This window comes from Acanthaster planci, linkage group LG18 (genome assembly GCF_054643075.1).
Source record: "Acanthaster planci isolate LZ-2023a linkage group LG18, COTS_SCS, whole genome shotgun sequence".
Lineage (NCBI taxonomy): Eukaryota > Metazoa > Echinodermata > Asteroidea > Valvatida > Acanthasteridae > Acanthaster > Acanthaster planci.
In genome coordinates this window covers 6,911,704-6,935,900 of record NC_141794.1, presented here as the reverse complement: position 1 = coordinate 6,935,900, position 24,197 = coordinate 6,911,704, and the positions used below count along the sequence as shown (strand labels likewise).

General features: G+C 43.7%; 2 protein-coding genes and 2 long non-coding RNA genes across 4 annotated transcripts; all 4 read left to right on the top strand.

Annotated features, from left to right (window-relative positions):
• Nucleotides 1–14,110: 14,110 nt before the first annotated feature.
• Nucleotides 14,111–14,700, top strand: LOC147796155 (uncharacterized). Its single transcript, XR_015428294.1, has 2 exons — nucleotides 14,111–14,303; nucleotides 14,525–14,700. It is a non-coding gene; the product is annotated as an uncharacterized LOC147796155 (long non-coding RNA).
• A 2,632-nt stretch (nucleotides 14,701–17,332) lies between these two features.
• On the top strand, nucleotides 17,333–19,339 carry LOC147796154 (uncharacterized). The gene has a single exon (XM_087148965.1). It carries the CDS (start codon nucleotides 17,333–17,335, stop codon nucleotides 19,337–19,339), a length of 2,007 nt encoding a protein of 668 aa, XP_087005091.1.
• Nucleotides 19,340–19,393: 54 nt separating this feature from the next.
• On the top strand, nucleotides 19,394–20,735 carry LOC147796153 (uncharacterized). Its single transcript, XM_087148964.1, has 2 exons — nucleotides 19,394–20,459; nucleotides 20,701–20,735. Exons 1-2 carry the CDS (start codon nucleotides 19,394–19,396, stop codon nucleotides 20,733–20,735), a joined length of 1,101 nt encoding a protein of 366 aa, XP_087005090.1.
• A 66-nt stretch (nucleotides 20,736–20,801) lies between these two features.
• Nucleotides 20,802–22,320, top strand: LOC147796152 (uncharacterized). The gene is made up of 2 exons (XR_015428293.1): nucleotides 20,802–21,923; nucleotides 22,145–22,320. It is a non-coding gene; the product is annotated as an uncharacterized LOC147796152 (long non-coding RNA).
• Nucleotides 22,321–24,197: the final 1,877 nt, after the last annotated feature.

The following is a 24,197-nucleotide window of genomic DNA, read 5'->3' as shown; positions in this document are numbered from 1 at the left end:
GAAAGAGAAGCGTGTTCCCTTTCAGATGACACCACGATTGCAAGATCTGGCCAATTTTTGATTTTTCAGAATCGCATGTACGAATCCTTTTTTGAGCTGAGCTGACCTCGGGTAATGGAGAAAATGGCAGATTGACGCAAAAAAGTCAAGCAGTTGCACACAAACGTTCGCCTCCTTTTGCGGTTATTTCCGAAAGTAAAGCACATAGAGATATGAGAGGTGCATCAATCGAAAGAGGAGCATGTTCCCTTCCAGATGACACCACGATTGCAAGATCTGGCCAATTTTCGATTTTTCAGAATCGCATGTACGAAGCCTTTTTTGAGCATAGCTAACCTTGGGTAATGGAGAAAATAGCAGATTTACGCAATAAGTCAAGCAGTTGCGCACAAACCTTTTCCTCCTTTTGCGGTTATTTTCGAAAGTAAGGCACATAGAGATATGAGGGGTGCATCAATCGAAAGTGGAGCGTGTTCCCTTTCAGATGACACCACGATTGCAAGATCTGGCCAATTTTCGATTTTTCAAAATCGCATGTACGAAGCCTTTTTTGAGCGGAGCTGACCTCGGGTAATGGAGAAAATGGCAGATTGACGCAAAAAAGTCAAGCAGTTGCACACAAACGTTCGCTTGCTTTTGCAGTTAATTCCGAATGTAAAGCACATAAAGATATGAGAGGTGCATCAATCGAAAGAGGAGCATGTTCCCTTCCAGATGACACCACGATTGCAAGAACTGGAAAAATTTTTTATATTTCAGATTCGCATATACGGAGCCTTCTTTGAGCGGTGCTGACCTCGGGTAATGGAGAAAATTTACGCAATAAGTCAAGCAGTTGCACACAAACCTTTTCCTCCTTTTGCGGTTATTTGGGAAAGTAAAGCACATAGAGATATGAGGGGTGCATCAATCAAAAAAGGAGCGTGTTCCCTTCCAGATGACACCACGATTCCAAGATCTGGCCAATTTTCGATTTTTCAGATTTGCATACACGGAGCCTTCCTTGAGCGGTGCTGACCTCGGGTAATGGAGAAAATGGCAGATTTACGCAAAAAAGTCAAGCAGTTGCACACAAACGTTCGCCTCCTTTTCAGGTTATTTCCGAATGTAAAGCACATAGAGATATGAGAGCTGCATCAATCGAAAGAGGAGCATGTTCCCTTTCAGATGACACCACGATTGCAAGATCTGGCCAATTTTTGATTTTTCAGAATCGCATGTACGAAGCCTTTTTTGAGCGGAGCTGACCTCGGGTAATGGAGAAAATGGCAGATTGACGCAAAAAAGTCAAGCAGTTGCACACAAACATTTGCCTGCTTTTGCGGTTAATTCCGAATGTAAAGCACATAGAGATATGACGGGTGCATCAATCGAAAGTGGAGCATGTTCCCTTTCAGATGACACCACGATTGCAAGATCTGGCCAATTTTCAATTTTGCAGAATCGCATGTACAAAGCCTTCTTTGAGCGGAGCTGACCTCGGGTAATGGAGAAAATGGCAGATTGACGCAAAAAAATCAAGCAGTTGCACACAAACGTTCGCCTCCTTTTGAGGTTATTTTGGAAAGTAAAGCACATAGAGATATGAGAGGTGCATCAATCGAAAGAGGAACATGTTCCCTTTCAGATGACACCACGTTTGCAAAAACTGGAAAAATTTTTGATTTTTGAGATTGGCATATACGGAGCCTTCTTTGAGCGGTGCTGACCTCGGGTAATGGAGAAAATGGCAGATTTACGCAATAAGTCAAGCAGTTGCACACAAACATTTTCCTCCTTATGCGGTTATTTGGGAAAGTAAAGCACATAGAGATATGAGGGGTGCATCAATCGAAAGAGAAGCGTGTTCCCTTTCAGTTGACACCACGATTGCAAGACCTGGCCAATTTTTGATTTTTCAGAATCGCATGTACGAAGCCTTTTTTGAGCGGAGCTGACCTCGGGTAATGGAGAAAATGGCAGATTGACGCAAAAAAGTCAAGCAGTTGCACACAAACGTTCGCCTCCTTTTGCGGTTATTTCCGAAAGTAAAGCACATAGAAATATGAGAGGTGCGTCAATCGAAAGAGGAGCATGTTCCCTTCCAGATGACACCACGATTCCAAAACTGGAAAAATTTTTGATTTTTGAGATTGGCATATACGGAGCCTTCTTTGAGCGGTGCTGACCTCGGGTAATGGAGAAAATGGCAGACTTACGCAATAAGTCAAGCAGTTGCACACAAACATTTTCCTCCTTTTGCGGTTATTTGGGAAAGTAAAGCACATAGAGATATGAGGGTGGCATCAATCGAAAGAGAAGCGTGTTCCCTTTCAGATGACACCAGGATTGCAAGATCTGGCCAATTTTTAATTTTTCAGAATCGCATGTACGAAGCCTTCTTTGAGCGGAGCTGACCTCGGGTAATGGAGAAAATGGCAGATTGACGCAAAAAAGTCAAGCAGTTGCACACAAACGTTCGCCTCCTTTTGCGGTTATTTCCGAAAGTAAAGCACATAGAAATATGAGAGGTGCATCAATCGAAAGAGGAGCATGTTCCCTTCCAGATGACACCACGATTGCAAGATCTGGCCAATTTTCGATTTTTCAGAATCGCATGTACGAAGCCTTTTTTGAGCATAGCTAACCTTGGGTAATGGAGAAAATAGCAGATTTACGCAATAAGTCAAGCAGTTGCGCACAAACCTTTTCCTCCTTTTGCGGTTATTTTCGAAAGTAAGGCACATAGAGATATGAGGGGTGCATCAATCGAAAGTGGAGCGTGTTCCCTTTCAGATGACACCACGATTGCAAGATCTGGCCAATTTTAGATTTTTCAAAATCGCATGTACGAAGCCTTTTTTGAGCGGAGCTGACCTCGGGTAATGGAGAAAATGGCAGATTGACGCAAAAAAGTCAAGCAGTTGCACACAAACGTTCGCCTCCTATTCAGGTTATTTCCGAATGTAAAGCACATAGAGATATGAGAGGTGCATCAATCGAAAGAGGAACATGTTCCCTTTCAGATGACACCACGATTGCAAGATCTGGCCAATTTTTGATTTTTCAGAATCGCATGTACGAATCCTTTTTTAAGCGGTGCTGACCTCGGGTAATGGAGAAAATGGCAGATTTACGCAATAAGTCAAGCAGTTGCACACAAACATTTTCCTCCTTATGCGGTTATTTGGGAAAGTAAAGCACATAGAGATATGAGGGATGCATCAATCGAAAGAGAAGCGTCTTCCCTTTCAGATGACACCACGATTGCAAGATCTGGCCAATTTTTGATTTTTCAGAATCGCATGTACGAATCCTTTTTTGAGCTGAGCTGACATCGGGTAATGGAAAAAATGGCAGATTGACGCAAAAAAGTCAAGCAGTTGCACACAAACGTTCGCCTGCTTTTGCGGTTATTTCCGAAAGTAAAGCACATAAAGATATGAGGGGTTCATCAATCGAAAGAGAAGCGTGTTCCCTTTCAGATGACACCACGATTGCAAGATCTGGCCAATTTTCGATTTTTCAGAATCGCATGTACGAAGCCTTTTTTGAGCGGAGCTGACCTCGGGTAATGGAGAAAATGGCAGATTGACGCAAAAAAGTCAAGCAGTTGCACACAAACGTTCGCCTGCTTTTGCGGTTATTTCCGAAAGTAAAGCACATAGAGATATGAGAGGTGCGTCAATCGAAAGAGGAGCATGTTCCCTTCCAGATGACACCACGATTGCAAAAACTGGAAAAATTTTTGAATTTTCAGATTGGCATATACGGAGCCTTCATTGAGCGGTGCTGACCTCGGGTAATGGAGAAAATGGCAGATTGACGCAAAAAAGTCAAGCAGTTGCACACAAACGTTCGCTTGCTTTTGCAGTTAATTCTGAATGTAAAGCACATAAAGATATGAGAGGTGCATCAATCGAAAGAGGAGCATGTTCCCTTCCAGATGACACCACGATTGCAAGAACTGGAAAAATTTTTTATATTTCAGATTGGCATATACGGAGCCTTCTTTGAGCGGTGCTGACCTCGGGTAATGGAGAAAATTTACGTAATAAGTCAAGCAGTTGCACACAAACCTCTTCCTCCTTTTGCGGTTATTTGGGAAAGTAAAGCACATAGAGATATGAGGGGTGCATCAATCAAAAGAGGAGCGTGTTCCCTTCCAGATGACACCACGATTCCAAGATCTGGCCAATTTTCGATTTTTCAGATTTGCATACACGGAGACTTCCTTGAGCGGTGCTGACCTCGGGTAATGGAGAAAATGGCAGATTGACGCAAAAAAGTCAAGCAGTTGCACACAAACGTTCGCCTCCTATTCAGGTTATTTCCGAAAGTAAAGCACATAGAGATATGAGAGGTGCATAAATCGAAAGAGGAACATGTTCCCTTTCAGATGACACCACGATTGCAAAAACTGGAAAAATTTTTGATTTTTGAGATTGGCATATACGGAGCCTTCTTTGAGCGGTGCTGACCTCGGGTAATGGAGAAAATGGCAGATTTACGCAATAAGTCAAGCAGTTGCACACAAACATTTTCCTCCTTATGCGGTTATTTGGGAAAGTAAAGCACATAGAGATATGAGGGGTGCATCAATCGAAAGAGAAGCGTGTTCCCTTTCAGTTGACACCACGATTGCAAGACCTGGCCAATTTTTGATTTTTCAGAATCGCATGTACGAAGCCTTTTTTGAGCGAAGCTGACCTCGGGTAATGGAGAAAATGGCAGATTGACGCAAAAAAGTCAAGCAGTTGCACACAAACGTTCGCCTGCTTTTGCGGTTATTTCCGAAAGTAAAGCACATAGAGATATGAGAGGTGCGTCAATCGAAAGAGGAGCATGTTCCCTTCCAGATGACACCACGATTGCAAAAACTGGAAAAATTTTTGATTTTTGAGATTGGCATATACGGAGCCTTCTTTGAGCGGTGCTGACCTCGGGTAATGGAGAAAATGGCAGATTTACGCAATAAGTCAAGCAGTTGCACACAAACATTTTCCTCCTTTTGCGGTTATTTGGGAAAGTAAGGCACATAGAGATATGAGGGTGGCATCAATCGAAAGAGAAGCGTGTTCCCTTTCAGATGACACCACGATTGCAAGATCTGGCCAATTTTTAATTTTTCAGAATCGCATGTACGAAGCCTTCTTTGAGCGGAGCTGACCTCGGGTAATGGAGAAAATGGCAGATTGACGCAAAAAAGTCAAGCAGTTGCACACAAACGTTCGCCTCCTTTTGCGGTTATTTCTGAAAGTAAAGCACATAGAAATATGAGAGGTGCATCAATCGAAAGAGGAGCATGTTCCCTTCCCGATGACACCACGATTGCAAGATCTGGCCAATTTTCGATTTTTCAGAATCGCATGTACGAAGCCTTTTTTGAGCATAGCTAACCTTGGGTAATGGAGAAAATAGCAGATTTACGCAATAAGTCAAGCAGTTGCGCACAAACCTTCGCCTCCTTTTGCGGTTATTTCCGAAAGTAAAGCACATAGAGATATGAGAGGTGCGTCAATCGAAAGAGGAGCATGTTCCCTTCCAGATGACACCACGATTGCAAAAACTGGAAAAATTTTTGAATTTTCAGATTGGCATATACGGAGCCTTCTTTGAGCGGTGCTGACCTCGGGTAATGGAGAAAATGGCAGATTGACGCAAAAAAGTCAAGCAGTTGCACACAAACGTTCGCTTGCTTTTGCAGTTAATTCTGAATGTAAAGCACATAAAGATATGAGAGGTGCATCAATCGAAAGAGGAGCATGTTCCCTTCCAGATGACACCACGATTGCAAGAACTGGAAAAATTTTTTATATTTCAGATTGGCATATACGGAGCCTTCTTTGAGCGGTGCTGACCTCGGGTAATGGAGAAAATTTACGCAATAAGTCAAGCAGTTGCACACAAACCTCTTCCTCCTTTTACGGTTATTTGGGAAAGTAAAGCACATAGAGATATGAGGGGTGCATCAATCAAAAGAGGAGCGTGTTCCCTTCCAGATGACACCACGATTCCAAGATCTGGCCACTTTTCGATTTTTCAGATTTGCATACACGGAGACTTCCTTGAGCGGTGCTGACCTCGGGTAATGGAGAAAATGGCAGATTGACGCAAAAAAGTCAAGCAGTTGCACACAAACGTTCGCCTCCTATTCAGGTTATTTCCGAAAGTAAAGCACATAGAGATATGAGAGGTGCATCAATCGAAAGAGGAACATGTTCCCTTTCAGATGACACCACGATTGCAAAAACTGGAAAAATTTTTGATTTTTGAGATTGGCATATACGGAGCCTTCTTTGAGCGGTGCTGACCTCGGGTAATGGAGAAAATGGCAGATTTACGCAATAAGTCAAGCAGTTGCACACAAACATTTTCCTCCTTATGCGGTTATATGGGAAAGTAAAGCACATAGAGATATGAGGGGTGCATCAATCGAAAGAGAAGCGTGTTCCCTTTCAGTTGACACCACGATTGCAAGACCTGGCCAATTTTTGATTTTTCAGAATCGCATGTACGAAGCCTTTTTTGAGCGGAGCTGACCTCGGGTAATGGAGAAAATGGCAGATTGACGCAAAAAAGTCAAGCAGTTGCACACAAACGTTCGCCTCCTTTTGCGGTTATTTCCGAAAGTAAAGCACATAGAGATATGAGAGGTGCGTCAATCGAAAGAGGAGCATGTTCCCTTCCAGATGACACCACGATTGCAAAAACTGGAAAAATTTTCGATTTTTCAGAATCGCATGTACGAAGCCTTTTTTGAGCATAGCTAACCTTGGGTAATGGAGAAAATAGCAGATTTACGCAATAAGTCAAGCAGTTGCGCACAAACCTTTTCCTCCTTTTGCGGTTATTTTCAAAAGTAAGGCACATAGAGATATGAGGGGTGCATCAATCGAAAGTGGAGCGTGTTCCCTTCCAGATGACACCACGATTCCAAGATCTGGCCAATTTTCGATTTTTCAGATTTGCATACACGGAGACTTCCTTGAGCGGTGCTGACCTCGGGTAATGGAGAAAATGGCAGATTGACGCAAAAAAGTCAAGCAGTTGCACACAAACGTTCGCCTCCTATTCAGGTTATTTCCGAAAGTAAAGCACATAGAGATATGAGAGGTGCATCAATCGAAAGAGGAACATGTTCCCTTTCAGATGACACCACGATTGCAAAAACTGGAAAAATTTTTGATTTTTGAGATTGGCATATACGGAGCCTTCTTTGAGCGGTGCTGACCTCGGGTAATGGAGAAAATGGCAGATTTACGCAATAAGTCAAGCAGTTGCACACAAACATTTTCCTCCTAATGCGGTTATTTGGGAAAGTAAAGCACATAGAGATATGAGGGGTGCATCAATCGAAAGAGAAGCGTGTTCCCTTTCAGTTGTCACCACGATTGCAAGACCTGGCCAATTTTTGATTTTTCAGAATCGCATGTACGAAGCCTTTTTTGAGCGGAGCTGACCTCGGGTAATGGAGAAAATGGCAGATTGACGCAAAAAAGTCAAGCAGTTGCACACAAACGTTCGCCTCCTTTTGCGGTTATTTCCGAAAGTAAAGCACATAGAGATATGAGAGGTGCGTCAATCGAAAGAGGAGCATGTTCCCTTCCAGATGACACCACGATTGCAAAAACTGGAAAAATTTTCGATTTTTCAGAATCGCATGTACGAAGCCTTTTTTGAGCATAGCTAACCTTGGGTAATGGAGAAAATAGCAGATTTACGCAATAAGTCAAGCAGTTGCGCACAAACCTTTTCCTCCTTTTGCGGTTATTTTCAAAAGTAAGGCACATAGAGATATGAGGGGTGCATCAATCGAAAGTGGAGCGTGTTCCCTTTCAGATGACACCACGATTGCAAGATCTGGCCAATTTTAGATTTTTCAAAATCGCATGTACGAAGCCTTTTTTGAGCGGAGCTGACCTCGGGTAATGGAGAAAATGGCAGATTGACGCAAAAAAGTCAAGCAGTTGCACACAAACGTTTGCTTGCTTTTGCAGTTAATTCCGAATGTAAAGCACATAAAGATATGAGAGGTGCATCAATCGAAAGAGGAGCATGTTCCCTTCCAGATGACACCACGATTGCAAGAACTGGAAAAAATTTGTATATTTCAGATTCGCATATACGGAGCCTTCTTTGAGCGGTGCTGACCTCGGGTAATGGAGAAAATTTACGCAATAAGTCAAGCAGTTGCACACAAACCTCTTCCTCCTTTTGCGGTTATTTGGGAAAGTAAAGCACATAGAGATATGAGGGGTGCATCAATCAAAAGAGGAGCGTGTTCCCTTCCAGATGACACCACGATTCCAAGATCTGGCCAATTTTCGATTTTTCAGATTTGCATACACGGAGACTTCCTTGAGCGGTGCTGACCTCGGGTAATGGAGAAAATGGCAGATTGACGCAAAAAAGTCAAGCAGTTGCACAAAAACGTTCGCCTCCTATTCAGGTTATTTCCGAATGTAAAGCACATAGAGATATGAGAGGTGCATCAATCGAAAGAGGAACATGTTCCCTTTCAGATGACACCACGATTGCAAAAACTGGAAAAATTTTTGATTTTTGAGATTGGCATATACGGAGCCTTCTTTGAGCGGTGCTGACCTCGGGTAATGGAGAAAATGGCAGATTTACGCAATAAGTCAAGCAGTTGCACACAAACATTTTCCTCCTTATGCGGTTATTTGGGAAAGTAAAGCACATAGAGATATGAGGGGTGCATCAATCGAAAGAGAAGCGTGTTCCCTTCCAGTTGACCCCACGATTGCAAGACCTGGCCAATTTTTGATTTTTCAGAATCGCATGTACGAAGCCTTTTTTGAGCGGAGCTGACCTCGGGTAATGGAGAAAATGGCAGATTGACGCAAAAAAGTCAAGCAGTTGCACACAAACGTTCGCCTCCTTTTGCGGTTATTTCCGAAAGTAAAGCACATAGAGATATGAGAGGTGCGTCAATCGAAAGAGGAGCATGATCCCTTTCAGATGACACCACGATTGCAAAAGCTGGAAAAATTTTCAATTTTGCAGAATCGCATGTACGAAGCCTTCTTTGAGCGGAGCTGACCTCGGGTAATGGAGAAAATAGCAGATTTACGCAATAAGTCAAGCAGTTGCGCACAAACCTTTTCCTCCTTTTGCGGTTATTTTCAAAAGTAAGGCACATAGAGATATGAGGGGTGCATCAATCGAAAGTGGAGCGTGTTCCCTTTCAGATGACACCACGATTGCAAGATCTGGCCAATTTTAGATTTTTCAAAATCGCATGTACGAAGCCTTTTTTGAGCGGAGCTGACCTCGGGTAATGGAGAAAATGGCAGATTGACGCAAAAAAGTCAAGCAGTTGCACACAAACGTTCGCTTGCTTTTGCAGTTAATTCCGAATGTAAAGCACATAAAGATATGAGAGGTGCATCAATCGAAAGAGGAGCATGTTCCCTTCCAGATGACACCACGATTGCAAGAACTGGAAAAAAAAATATATTTTCAGATTCGCATATACGGAGCCTTCTTTGAGCGGTGCTGACCTCGGGTAATGGAGAAAATTTACGCAATAAGTCAAGCAGTTGCACACAAACCTCTTCCTCCTTTTGCGGTTATTTGGGAAAGTAAAGCACATAGAGATATGAGGCGTGCATCAATCAAAAGAGGAGCGTGTTCCCTTCCAGATGACACCACGATTCCAAGATCTGGCCAATTTTTGATTTTTCAGATTTGCATACACGGACTTCCTTGAGCGGTGCTGACCTCGGGTAATGGAGAAAATGGCAGAATGACGCAAAAAAGTCAAGCAGGTTGCACACAAACGTTCGCCTCCTTTTCAGGTTATTTCCGAATGTAAAGCACATAGAGATATGAGAGCTGCATCAATCGAAAGAGGAACATGTTCCCTTTCAGATGACACCACGATTGCAAGATCTGGCCAATTTTTGATTTTTCAGAATCGCATGTACGAATCCTTTTTTGAGCTGAGCTGACATCGGGTAATGGAGAAAATGGCAGATTGACGCAAAAAAGTCAAGCAGTTGCACACAAAAGTTCGCCTCCTTTTGAGGTTATTTCCGAAAGTAAAGCACATAGAGATATGAGAGGTGCATCAATCGAAAGAGGAACATGTTCCCTTTCAGATGACACCACGATTGCAAAAACTGGAAAAATTTTTGATTTTTGAGATTGGCATATACGGAGCCTTCTTTGAGCGGTGCTGACCTCGGGTAATGGAGAAAATGGCAGATTTACGCAATAAGTCAAGCAGTTGCACACAAACATTTTCCTCCTTATGCGGTTATTTGGGAAAGTAAAGCACATAGAGATATGAGGGATGCATCAATCGAAAGAGAAGCGTGTTCCCTTTCAGATGACACCACGATTGCAAGATCTGGCCAATTTTTGATTTTTCAGAATCGCATGTACGAATCCTTTTTTGAGCTGAGCTGACATCGGGTAATGGAAAAAATGGCAGATTGACGCAAAAAAGTCAAGTAGTTGCACACAAACGTTCGCCTGCTTTTGCGGTTATTTCCGAAAGTAAAGCACATAGAGATATGAGAGGTGCGTCAATCGAAAGAGGAGCATGTTCCCTTCCAGATGACACCACGATTGCAAAAACTGGAAAAATTTTCGATTTTTCAGAATCGCATGTACGAAGCCTTTTTTGAGCATAGCTAACCTTGGGTAATGGAGAAAATAGCAGATTTACGCAATAAGTCAAGCAGTTGCGCACAAACCATTTCCTCCTTTTGCGGTTATTTTCAAAAATAAGGCACATAGAGATATGAGGGGTGCATCAATCGAAAGTGGAGCGTGTTCCCTTTCAGATGACACCACGATTGCAAGATCTGGCCAATTTTAGATTTTTCAAAATCGCATGTACGAAGCCTTTTTTGAGCGGAGCTGACCTCGGGTAATGGAGAAAATGGCAGATTGACGCAAAAAAGTCAAGCAGTTGCACACAAACGTTCGCTTGCTTTTGCAGTTAATTCCGAATGTAAAGCACATAAAGATATGAGAGGTGCATCAATCGAAAGAGGAGCATGTTCCCTTCCAGATGACACCACGATTGCAAGAACTGGAAAAAATTTGTATATTTCAGATTCGCATATACGGAGCCTTCTTTGAGCGGTGCTGACCTCGGGTAATGGAGAAAATTTACGCAATAAGTCAAGCAGTTGCACACAAACCTCTTCCTCCTTTTGCGATTATTTGGGAAAGTAAAGCACATAGAGATATGAGGGGTGCATCAATCAAAAGAGGAGCGTGTTCCCTTCCAGATGACACCACGATTCCAAGATCTGGCCAATTTTCGATTTTTCAGATTTGCATACACGGAGACTTCCTTGAGCGGTGCTGACCTCGGGTAATGGAGAAAATGGCAGATTGACGCAAAAAAGTCAAGCAGTTGCACACAAACGTTCGCCTCCTATTCAGGTTATTTCCGAATGTAAAGCACATAGAGATATGAGAGGTGCGTCAATCGAAAGAGGAGCATGTTCCCTTCCAGATGACACCACGATTGCAAAAACTGGAAAAATTTTTGATTTTTGAGATTGGCATATACGGAGCCTTCTTTGAGCGGTGCTGACCTCGGGTAATGGAGAAAATGGCAGATTTACGCAATAAGTCAAGTAGTTGCACACAAACATTTTCCTCCTTTTGCGGTTATTTGGGAAAGTAAAGCACATAGAGATATGAGGGTGGCATCAATCGAAAGAGAAGCGTGTTCCCTTTCAGATGACACCACGATTGCAAGATCTGGCCAATTTTTAATTTTTCAGAATCGCATGTACGAAGCCTTCTTTGAGCGGAGCTGACCTCGGGTAATGGAGAAAATGGCAGATTGACGCAAAAAAGTCAAGCAGTTGCACACAAACGTTCGCCTCCTTTTGCGGTTATTTCCGAAAGTAAAGCACATAGAAATATGAGAGGTGCATCAATCGAAAGAGGAACATGTTCCCTTCCAGATGACACCACGATTGCAAGATCTGGCCAATTTTCGATTTTTCAGAATCGCATGTACGAAGCCTTTTTTGAGCATAGCTAACCTTGGGTAATGGAGAAAATAGCAGATTTACGCAATAAGTCAAGCAGTTGCGCACAAACGTTTTCCTCCTTTTGCGGTTATTTTCGAAAGTAAGGCACATAGAGATATGAGGGGTGCATCAATCGAAAGTGGAGCGTGTTCCCTTTCAGATGACACCACGATTGCAAGATCTGGCCAATTTTAGATTTTTCAAAATCGCATGTACGAAGCCTTTTTTGAGCGGAGCTGACCTCGGGTAATGGAGAAAATGGCAGATTGACGCAAAAAAGTCAAGCAGTTGCACACAAACGTTCGCTTGCTTTTGCAGTTAATTCCGAATGTAAAGCACATAAAGATATGAGAGGTGCATCAATCGAAAGAGGAGCATGTTCCCTTCCAGATGACACCACGATTGCAAGAACTGGAAAAAATTTGTATATTTCAGATTCGCATATACGGAGCCTTCTTTGAGCGGTGCTGACCTCGGGTAATGGAGAAAATTTACGCAATAAGTCAAGCAGTTGCACACAAACCTCTTCCTCCTTTTGCGGTTATTTGGGAAAGTAAAGCACATAGAGATATGAGGGGTGCATCAATCAAAAGAGGAGCGTGTTCCCTTCCAGATGACACCACGATTCCAAGATCTGGCCAATTTTCGATTTTTCAGATTTGCATACACGGAGACTTCCTTGAGCGGTGCTGACCTCGGGTAATGGAGAAAATGGCAGAATGACGCAAAAAAGTCAAGCAGTTGCACACAAACGTTCGCCTCCTATTCAGGTTATTTCCGAATGTAAAGCACATAGAGATATGAGAGCTGCATCAATCGAAAGAGGAACATGTTCCCTTTCAGATGACACCACGATTGCAAGATCTGGCCAATTTTTGATTTTTCAGAATCGCATGTACGAATCCTTTTTTGAGCTGAGCTGACATCGGGTAATGGAGAAAATGGCAGATTGACGCAAAAAAGTCAAGCAGTTGCACACAAAAGTTCGCCTCCTTTTGAGGTTATTTCCGAAAGTAAAGCACATAGAGATATGAGAGGTGCATCAATCGAAAGAGGAACATGTTCCCTTTCAGATGACACCACGATTGCAAGAACTGGAAAAATTTTTGATTTTTGAGATTGGCATATACGGAGCCTTCTTTGAGCGGTGCTGACCTCGGGTAATGGAGAAAATGGCAGATTTACGCAATAAGTCAAGCAGTTGCACACAAACATTTTCCTCCTTATGCGGTTATTTGGGAAAGTAAAGCACATAGAGATATGAGGGACGCATCAATCGAAAGAGAAGCGTGTTCCCTTTCAGATGACACCACGATTGCAAGATCTGGCCAATTTTTGATTTTTCAGAATCGCATGTACGAATCCTTTTTTGAGCTGAGCTGACATCGGGTAATGGAGAAAATGGCAGATTGACGCAAAAAAGTCAAGCAGTTGCACACAAACGTTCGCCTGCTTTTGCGGTTATTTCCGAAAGTAAAGCACATAGAGATATGAGAGGTGCGTCAATCGAAAGAGGAGCATGTTCCCTTCCAGATGACACCACGATTGCAAAAACTGGAAAAATTTTTGAATTTTCAGATTGGCATATACGGAGCCTTCTTTGAGCGGTGCTGACCTCGGGTAATGGAGAAAATGGCAGATTGACGCAAAAAAGTCAAGCAGTTGCACACAAACATTTTCCTCCTTATGCGGTTATTTGGGAAAGTAAAGCACATAGAGATATGAGGGATGCATCAATCGAAAGAGAAGCGTGTTCCCTTTCAGATGACACCACGATTGCAAGATCTGGCCAATTTTTGATTTTTCAGAATCGCATGTACGAATCCTTTTTTGAGCTGAGCTGACATCGGGTAATGGAAAAAATGGCAGATTGACGCAAAAAAGTCAAGTAGTTGCACACAAACGTTCGCCTGCTTTTGCGGTTATTTCCGAAAGTAAAGCACATACAGATATGAGGGGTTCATCAATCGAAAGAGAAGCGTGTTCCCTTTCAGATGACACCACGATTGCAAGATCTGGCCAATTTTCGATTTTTCAGAATCGCATGTACGAAGCCTTTTTTGAGCGGAGCTGACCTCGGGTAATGGAGAAAATGGCAGTGTTAATGCAGACTAGTCATACTGTTATAGCGCCCTCGTGCAGTTATTAAGTGGAGTACACAGATGCTGTTCAAACAAACAAATCACCTCATGCTTTTGGAAGTTGATCATGCCATTTCTCCAAGTTATCGTAAATACTTTGTGATTGAATTTTATCCAGTGTACCCTTTTGATGGACCTTAGAGGATTCAAGGAGGTAAATAACTTGTTTTCCTTTATATGGAGAGATTACTTTATTGGTTTGGTTTAAGTTAGGGAATTTTTGTGCCAGATTTTACCTCACACTCGTGGATAGTTGATATACTGTAGCCTACATGTAGGTCATGTGATAGTACATGTATTTGTGTTCATGTTACGTGCATATGTGATGTCCTTTCACACATGTTTATGGAAATCTTTATTACTCTTTATTGTTAGTTTTCACGGAGCTCTGCATGGAACCTATAGGAACTACAATATAGACGCTGAGAACATGGAACTAGGATGGAGCTTAGAAATGAGTTTAAATCAGGAGCTAAGCGAAGAAGTGACACATGTGCCATGTATGTCATGTAGCCTTGCGAATAAAAGAAGCTTCTGTTGAGACCCTTGAACCCTGACTTCTAGCAGCTGTCTTGAAGTTTCTGCGTCACATGATCACAGTTGCTATAGTGAAAACTCCGTTCATCGGACATTGGGTCATCGAATACACATTGGTTACACGTCAGATACTACTACTAGGGGCCTACCGTATCATCAGTTGGAGTTCATACTACCAGGTGCTGGCGTATCATGCATCGGAGTTTGATTGTACTACCGGAGGCCATTGCATTGTACATCTGGATTGACATCTTAGTACAAGGCCTGCTGCGTCATACATTGGGCTAACATCAGACGAACAGGACGAAATGCATCATACAGCAGGCTGCCGCCAACCTACCGAGAAGACGAACTAGAATTTGCAACATCGCTCAAGGAACTCTTCCGTTATAAACTTTGAACACGTACTGTTTGCCATGTCGTATGAATTCATTTTGAGACATTCGTAAACTGCATTTCGCCCTGATTTACATGTCTTATATGAATCTAGACTTGCTTGTGAGTTGTCATGACGTCCTGTGAAATCGACGAAACTTGTAACCTCATTTGATTCCTTACAAAAGTGTACATATTTGTATTGAAGATTCACGTGTACTTTCGCATGTTGCCATGTAAATTTTCTTGCCATTTTGAATCGTCATGAAGAATTCTTGCCAGTTAATTCTGTTTCTCACTGCAGTTGAGCATGTTGTAATTTGCGAAATACTTAAGTACTTAAGTGCTGTTTACTAGTGCTGATTGCCTATTCCTAAATTAGAAATTTGCGTACTTAGTGGCAACCAATTTTGATCAGCACTGGTATATTTACATGTACATGTGTGTATAACTTGCGGTACCTATTTCCCACTTAGTAATTTGCAGTTTTTAGGAACAGGTACATGTACATGCGCCATCATGTCTGCCACCGGAGAACAAGAGAAATTGGAACAGGAACATATGCCCATTCCCTTCATGGCCGAGACACCCGATACTAACATGTCAGGCACAGCTGCGAATCCAGTTTCCCCTACCGAAACCAGTAGTGACAAGCTTCGTGCATCAGGAGCAGATCACAACCTGACACAGGAAGCGGCACAATCTGAACACTTTGAAAAGCGTTCTAGAATGTCATCACGACACTCCCACCGAAGCATCCGGACAAATTCCTCTCGTTCGTCGATTACATCTACAAAGGCCGCACTGGCAGCAGAAGCAGCAGCTTTGAAGGTTCAATTAGAATTTGCTGATGCTGAGGCAGAAAAGAGGGCAGAAATAGAAAAAAATCATGCTGAGCTTGCCAAATTGCAAACAATGCGTAACCTCTGTGCTACCCAAGCCAGAATACGTGCCATAGACACGGTTCTAAATGAAGAATTTGTCAACTCTGACATTGAAGAAATTGGAGAGGTTGAAAATCGTGACACAATGGTAAGGGAATATGTGCAGTCATTGCCCAACTGCCACGACAATGCAGGCCTAGCAGATGAGTCCCCACCATTGTCGGGATCTGAACACCAAGCAAATTCAGATGAAATCCCTGAGAAACCAAAGAATTCAACGCTGGCAGGAGATGACAGAAACGACTTGAGTGACCTGGCCAAAGTCTTTGCCAATCAGCTGAATTTGAGTCGTCTTCCCCCGCCAGAGCCCGGTGTGTTTTCAGGCGACCCGCTGAAATATCCCAGTTGGAGAATCAGCTTTGAAACATTAATTGAGAAAAGAGGTGTGCCCCCCTCGGAAAGGCTACACTACTTGAAGAGATATTTGACTGGACCAGCAAAGGAAGCAGTTGACGGATTCCTCATCCTATCAAGTGACGATGCCTTTGACCAGGCCAAGGCCCTGCTACAGAAGAGATATGGTGATCCGTTCGTCATTGCCAACGCATTCAGAGACAAGCTAGACACATGGCCCAAAATAGCCCCCAGAGATGGCAAGGGTTTGCGAAATCTAGCTGACTTCCTGCGACAATGCGAATCTGCGATGAAGACGAACGAGAATCTGAACATACTCAATGATGACAGGGAAAACCGAAAACTGCTTGCTAAACTTCCAGACTGGCTTGTACCAAGATGGGGTCGAAAGGCGCAAGAATGGAAGGAAAAACACAACAAATCTCCCCCCTACACGGAATTCGTCAAGTTTGTTGTGAAAGAAGCTGATCTTGCCTGCGACCCTGTAACTTCACTCCAGTCCCTCAAAGCGGAAAGACCCTCGAGTGAGAGTACGAAGCAAGATGCTAGAAGTGCCAGAAAGGAATCAAAGAGAGCTGCAGGAGCTAGCACGTTCTCTACTGCGACTGAGACAAAACGAAAAGGGGGTTTTCAAGATGAAGTTTGTCTACTTTGTGAGAAAAGGAGTCATCAGCTTGACGACTGTCGAAGTTTCCTTTCCAAGACGCTTGAAGAGAGGAAACAATTTGTGATGAAAAGGGGTCTCTGCTTCGCCTGCTTAACTCAAGGCCACAGATCGAAGCAGTGCCGGCAGAGAAAAACCTGTCAGACATGCAAACGACGACACCCAACTTCACTTCACGGTGATGTCAAGGAAACTCCAGCCCCAAACCCGAAGCCAGAGAGTGAACCACCCAAGCCAGTGGTAGCTTCAACGAGTTCACACACAAGAGTGAACAACTTCAGTGACACCTGCGTACAAGGAAAGAGTTCGATGATTGTGCCGGTATGGGTGTCACATTCTGACACGCCCAATCAGGAGAGACTTGTGTACGCACTCCTGGACACGCAATCGGACACCACATTTATCTTAGATGATACCTGTGATGCACTCGGACTCGATGGACCTAAGGTCCAGCTACTGCTATCCACAATGTTCTCATCTAATCAGCGAGTAGAATCTCGGAAGATCAGAGGACTACAAGTGAGAGGATATGACAGTAATCTGAGAATAACGCTCCCTACGGCATACACAAGAGGCATCATGCCAGCTAACCGCACACATATACCTACAGCAGACATGGCAAGACGCTGGCCCCACTTGGACAAGATAGCAAGGGAACTCATGCCGGTGGCTGATTGCGAAGTTGGAATCCTAATCGGATACAATTGCCCACAAGCCCTTGCCCCTCGTGAAGTGATTGCGCCAGTCGACAATGAGCCGTATGGTCAAAGGACAGACCTTGGTTGGGGAATTATAGGAATTGTCGACCCAGACCTGAGAGAGAATGAATCCGATCAAGTGGGAGTGAGCCATAGAATTCTTGCATGCGAGAACCCGACAACGTTATCCAAGGCAGAATGTCAAGTTGGCATGAACACCGTGAGAGACCAAGTCCTGCTTGCATTTAGAACACATGTCAAGGAAGTCATCAAACCTTCGGGGATTGTTGAGATGATGGAACTCGACTTCTCAGAGAGAAAGTCATGCGACGTTCCAGTTTCGATTGATGACCGCAAGTTCATGAAGAAGATGCAGGAAGGGATCCGCCAGCAACCGGATGGTCATTACATCATGCCACTTCCTTTCAAGGGGACTGAACCTCCTAAACTGCCGAACAATAAGATGCAAGCTGTTCGCCGCTTGGACCAGTTAAAGTCACGCTTCGCAAGGGATCAAAGCTACCATCGAGACTACTGTTCTTTCATGCAGGATATCATCGAAAACGGTTATGCTGAACGTGTTCCAGAATCCGAGGTAGCCTATGAAGACAGCGGTCATGTGTGGTACATACCTCACCATGGGGTATACCACACCAAGAAGCCTGAAAAGATCAGGGTAGTTTTTGACTGTAGTGCTAGATACCACGGAGTGTGTCTCAACGATCACCTTCTACAAGGTCCCGACCTTACTAATGCCCTTGTAGGTGTACTGTGCAGATTCAGAAGAGAACCTGTTGCACTCATATGCGATGTTGAAAAGATGTTCTACCAGTTCCAAGTCGATGCGGAACATCGTAACTTTCTTCGGTTCTTGTGGTGGAGCAATGGATGCTATGAAGGAGATCCTCATGTGTTTCGTATGAAAGTGCATCTGTTCGGGGCTACATCATCTCCGGGATGCGCAAACTTTGGCCTGAGGCAGATAGCTGATGACTTTGAGACAGAGTGTGGGTCTGCAGCAGCCAACTTCGTGCGACGAAATTTCTATGTTGATGATGGGTTGATCTCCGTTCCAACCAAACACGAGGCAACTGACCTAATCCAGAAGACAAAGGATCTTTGCAAACGAGGTGGCCTGCGTCTCCATAAGTTTGTTAGTAATTCTGTAGAGGTCATCGATGCAGTTGCACTGGAAGACCGTGCAAAGGGGATTAAGGATCTCGACCTTCGATTTGATTCCTTGCCAGTTGAGAGAGCCCTTGGAATTCAATGGTGTATCGAATCAGATACCTTCCAGTTTCGCATCACTTTGAAGGATCAGCCACTGACAAAACGTGGAGTTCTATCGACTGTCTGCTCTGTCTATGACCCACTGGGACTAGTAGCTCCTGTCGTACTCGTCGGAAAACAGATTTTTCAGAGCCTCTGCAAAGATCAAGCTGACTGGGATGATCCACTCCCAGACCCTGTAAGATCTCGATGGGAGCAATGGCGGAGCAGCCTGATTCATCTTCAAGACCTAAAGGTATCGAGATGTTTTCGGCCAGAGGACTTTGGAGATGTGAAATCCATTGAAGTTCATCATTTCTCCGATGCCAGTAACACAGGATATGCATAGTGTTCATATGTACGACTTCAAGATACTGAAGGAAGAGTCCACTGTGCCCTGGTGATGGGCAAGTGTAGAGTCTGCCCGTTGAAGACTGTCACGATCCCTCGCTTAGAACTCAATGCAGCAGTTGTATCCGTGCGAGTCAGTGCACTTCTACAGAAGGAGCTTGACTATAAGGAATACAGTGAGGTTTTCTGGACGGACAGCCAAGTTGTCCTAGGATATATAGCCAACGACGCCCGTAGATTCCACACCTTCGTGGCAAACAGGGTGCAACAAATCCGGGACCAAACCGAACCAAACCAGTGGAGACATGTACGCTCAGAGGCCAACCCAGCAGATGATGGCTCCAGAGGCCTGTGTGCAAACGAATTGGTCAATCAATCGAGGTGGCTACATGGTCCTGCATTTCTACAAGAAAGGGACATTCCAATCGAAATCGAGGCTTGCAGTCCAACAGTCTCTTCTGACGATCCTGAAGTGAAGAAAGTGCAAGCATTCTCCACACATTCATCTCCAAAGCATTCTATGTTAGAACGCCTGGAAAGATTCTCACAATGGCATCGGGTCAAGGGAGCAGTAGCAATCTGTCTCAAGCTGAAACAGCGCCTGAAAGCTCGCCTCATCAAGAGAGGACAAACGATCAAGCCAATCCAAACACCGCAGGAAAGACCAATCCCTCTCTATGAACCAGCTACAGTTGAAGAGCTCTATCAATCAGAAGTTGAGATCATTCGTCTCCTTCAAAGACATTCCTTCGCAGGGGAAATGAAGATTTTGGAGTCACTGGATGTCAGCAGCAACTGCGTGGATCGACAGACAGCTGGGGTCCGAAACAAAGCCATGAGAAAGACAAGCTGTCTGTATAGACTGGACCCGTTCATCGATGAAGATGGCGTAATGCGAGTTGGGGGACGTATCAAGAGGGCTGACCTTCCTCCCAACTTCAAGCACCCGGCGATACTCCCGAGAAATCATCACATCACCGACCTGATAATCCGACACTGCCATGAAGTAGCAGGTCATCAAGGACGAAGTATGACCACTAACCAGATCAGGTCAAGCGGCTATTGGATCATTGGCTGCAGCTCTGCGGTATCCAGCATCATCTCTAAGTGTGTCAAATGTAGAAAGCTGTACAAACCAGTCATAGAACAGAAGATGGCAAATCTGCCTGAAGACCGACTTGAACCTGCTCCTCCCTTCACATATTGCGGTGTAGATCTGTTTGGGCCATGGTACATAAAGGAAGGCCGCAAGGAGCTCAAAAGATATGGCGTTCTTTTCACCTGTATGAGTTCCCGAGCAATCCATATCGAGACCACGACTGCACTTAGTACTGATGTCTTTATCAATGCGTTGCGTAGATTCATCGCCATTCGAGGACCTATCCGACAACTGAGATGTGACCAGGGCACCAACTTTGTTGGAACACGATCAGAGCTCAATGAAGCCCTGAAAAAGATGAACACCGATCATGTCAGAAAGTTCCTAATCAAGCAGAACTGCGACCTAGTTGAATTCAAGACGAATATACCAACGGCGAGTCATACAGGAGGAGTATGGGAGAGGCAAATCCGCTCGGTACGAAGAGTACTCTCGTCCCTAATGGATCAACTGGGATCTCATCTCGACGACGAGTCACTGAGGACTCTCATGACAGAAGCAGCTGCCATCATAAATAGCAGACCTCTGACCATCGATAACCTGAACGACCCAACCTCACTCGCTCCCTTAACACCGAATCACTTGCTGACTATGAAGTCAACATTGGTTTTACCACCACCTGGATGTTTCCAAAGCACTGATCTCTACTCGAAGAAAAGGTGGCGTCGAGTCCAGTTCCTTGCAAATGAATTCTGGAACCGCTGGAGAAAGGAATACATCCAGACATTGCAGTTGAGGCAAAAGTGGATCCGTCCACACCCCAACCTTGAAGTTGATGACATAGTGCTTGTTAAGGATGACACGCTCCCTCGCAACAGGTGGCAACTGGGCCGTGTCAAGGACGTCTTTCCAGGAAAAGATGGTCTAGTGCGTAGTGCACGTCTTCTTCTAGGCGACCCATTGCTCGACGTAGAAGGCAAGCAGACGCATCCCAAAAGATACTTGGAACGTCCAGTGCAGAAGCTAGTCCTGCTTGTCACAAACAAGGATACCGGAGAGTTCCCCGTCGAGGAGCCTAAGTAAGACAACTCAGCACACCAAGGAATCAGATTGAACCTTGTTGCTACTATGCGTACTTTTGCCAAGAACGTAGTACTAGTTAGTTAATTAAGTGTAGTTTTAACCAGTTAATTGTTTAGTAATTCAAGGGTCTTTCAACGTACAAGTTGTTGTTTAATGTTTCTGTGTTTTGAAAATTAGAGTTATAGTACTAATTTTGGGGAGCCATGTTAATGCAGACTAGTCATACTGTTATAGCGCCCTCGTGCAGTTATTAAGTGGAGTACACAGATGCTGTTCAAACAAACAAATCACCTCATGCTTTTGGAAGTTGATCATGCCATTTCTCCAAGTTATCGTAAATACTTTGTGATTGAATTTTATCCAGTGTACCCTTTTGATGGACCTTAGAGGATTCAAGGAGGTAAATAACTTGTTTTCCTTTATATGGAGAGATTACTTTATTGGTTTGGTTTAAGCTAGGGAATTTTTGTGCCAGATTTTACCTCACACTCGTGGATAGTTGATATACTGTAGCCTACATGTAGGTCATGTGATAGTACATGTATTTGTGTTCATGTTACGTGCATATGTGATGTCCTTTCACACATGTTTATGGAAATCTTTATTACTCTTTATTGTTAGTTTTCACGGAGCTCTGCATGGAACCTATAGGAACTACAATATAGACGCTGAGAACATGGAACTAGGATGGAGCTTAGAAATGAGTTTAAATCAGGAGCTAAGCGAAGAAGTGACACATGTGCCATGTATGTCATGTAGCCTTGCGAATAAAAGAAGCTTCTGTTGAGACCCTTGAACCCTGACTTCTAGCAGTTGTCTTGAAGTTTCTGCGTCACATGATCACAGTTGCTATAGGCAGATTGACGCAAAAAAGTCAAGCAGTTGCACACAAACGTTCGCCTCCTTTTGCTGTTATTTCCGAAAGTAAAGCACATAGAGATATGAGAGGTGCGTCAATCGAAAGAGGAGCATGTTCCCTTCCAGATGACACCACGATTGCAAAAACTGGAAAAATTTTTGATTTTTCAGATTGGCATATACGGAGCCTTCTTTGAGCGGTGCTGACCTCGGGTAATGGAGAAAATGGCAGATTTACGCAATAAGTCAAGCAGTTGCACACAAACATTTTCCTCCTTTTGCGGTTATTTGGGAAAGTAAAGCACATAGAGATATGAGGGGTGCATCAATCGAAAGAGAAGCGTGTTCCCTTTCAGATGACACCATGATTGCAAGATCTGGCCAATTTTTAATTTTTCAGAATCGCATGTACGAAGCCTTTTTTGAGCGGAGCTGACCTCGGGTAATGGAGAAAATGGCAGATTGACGCAAAAAAGTCAAGCAGTTGCACACAAACGTTCGCCTCCTTTTGCGGTTATTTCCGAAAGTAAAGCACATAGAGATATGAGAGGTGCATCAATCGAAAGAGGAGCATGTTCCCTTCCAGATGACACCACAATTGCAAGATCTGGCCAATTTTCGATTTTTCAGAATCGCATGTACGAAGCCTTTTTTGAGCATAGCTAACCTTGGGTAATGGAGAAAATAGCAGATTTACGCAATAAGTCAAGCAGTTGCGCACAAAACTTTTCCTCCTTTTGCGGTTATTTTCGAAAGCAAGGCACATAGAGATATGAGGGGTGCATCAATCGAAAGTGGAGCGTGTTCCCTTTCAGATGACACCACGATTGCAAGATCTGGCCAATTTTCGATTTTTCAAAATCGCATGTACGAAGCCTTTTTTGAGCGGAGCTGACCTCGGGTAATGGAGAAAATGGCAGATTGACGCAAAAAAGTCAAGCAGTTGCACACAAACGTTCGCTTGCTTTTGCAGTTAATTCCGAATGTAAAGCACATAAAGATATGAGAGGTGCATCAATCGAAAGAGGCGCATGTTCCCTTCCAGATGACACCACGATTGCATCAACTGGAAAATTTTTTTATATTTCAGATTGGCATATACGGAGCCTTCTTTGAGCGGTGCTGACCTCGGGTAATGGAGAAAATGGCAGATTGACGCAAAAAAGTCAAGCAGTTGCACACAAACGTTCGCCTCCTTTTGCGGTTATTTCCGAAAGTAAAGCACATAGAGATATGAGAGGTGCATCAATCGAAAGAGGAGCATGTTCCCTTCCAGATGACACCACGATTGCAAGATCTGGCCAATTTTCGATTTTTCAGAATCGCATGTACGAAGCCTTTTTTGAGCATAGCTAACTTTGGGTAATGGAGAAAATAGCAGATTTACGCAATAAGTCAAGCAGTTGCGCACAAACCTTTTCCTCCTTTTGCGGTTATTTTCGAAAGTAAGGCACATAGAGATATGAGGGGTGCATCAATCGAAAGTGGAGCGTGTTCCCTTTCAGATGACACCACGATTGCAAGATCTGGCCAATTTTCGATTTTTCAAAATCGCATGTACGAAGCCTTTTTTGAGCGGAGCTGACCTCGGGTAATGGAGAAAATGGCAGATTTACGCAAAAAAGTCAAGCAGTTGCACACAAACGTTCGCTTGCTTTTGCAGTTAATTCCGAATGTAAAGCACATAAAGATATGAGAGGTGCATCAATCGAAAGAGGAGCATGTTCCCTTCCAGATGACACCACGATTGCAAGAACTGGAAAAATTTTTTATATTTCAGATTGGCATATACGGAGCCTTCTTTGAGCGGGGCTGA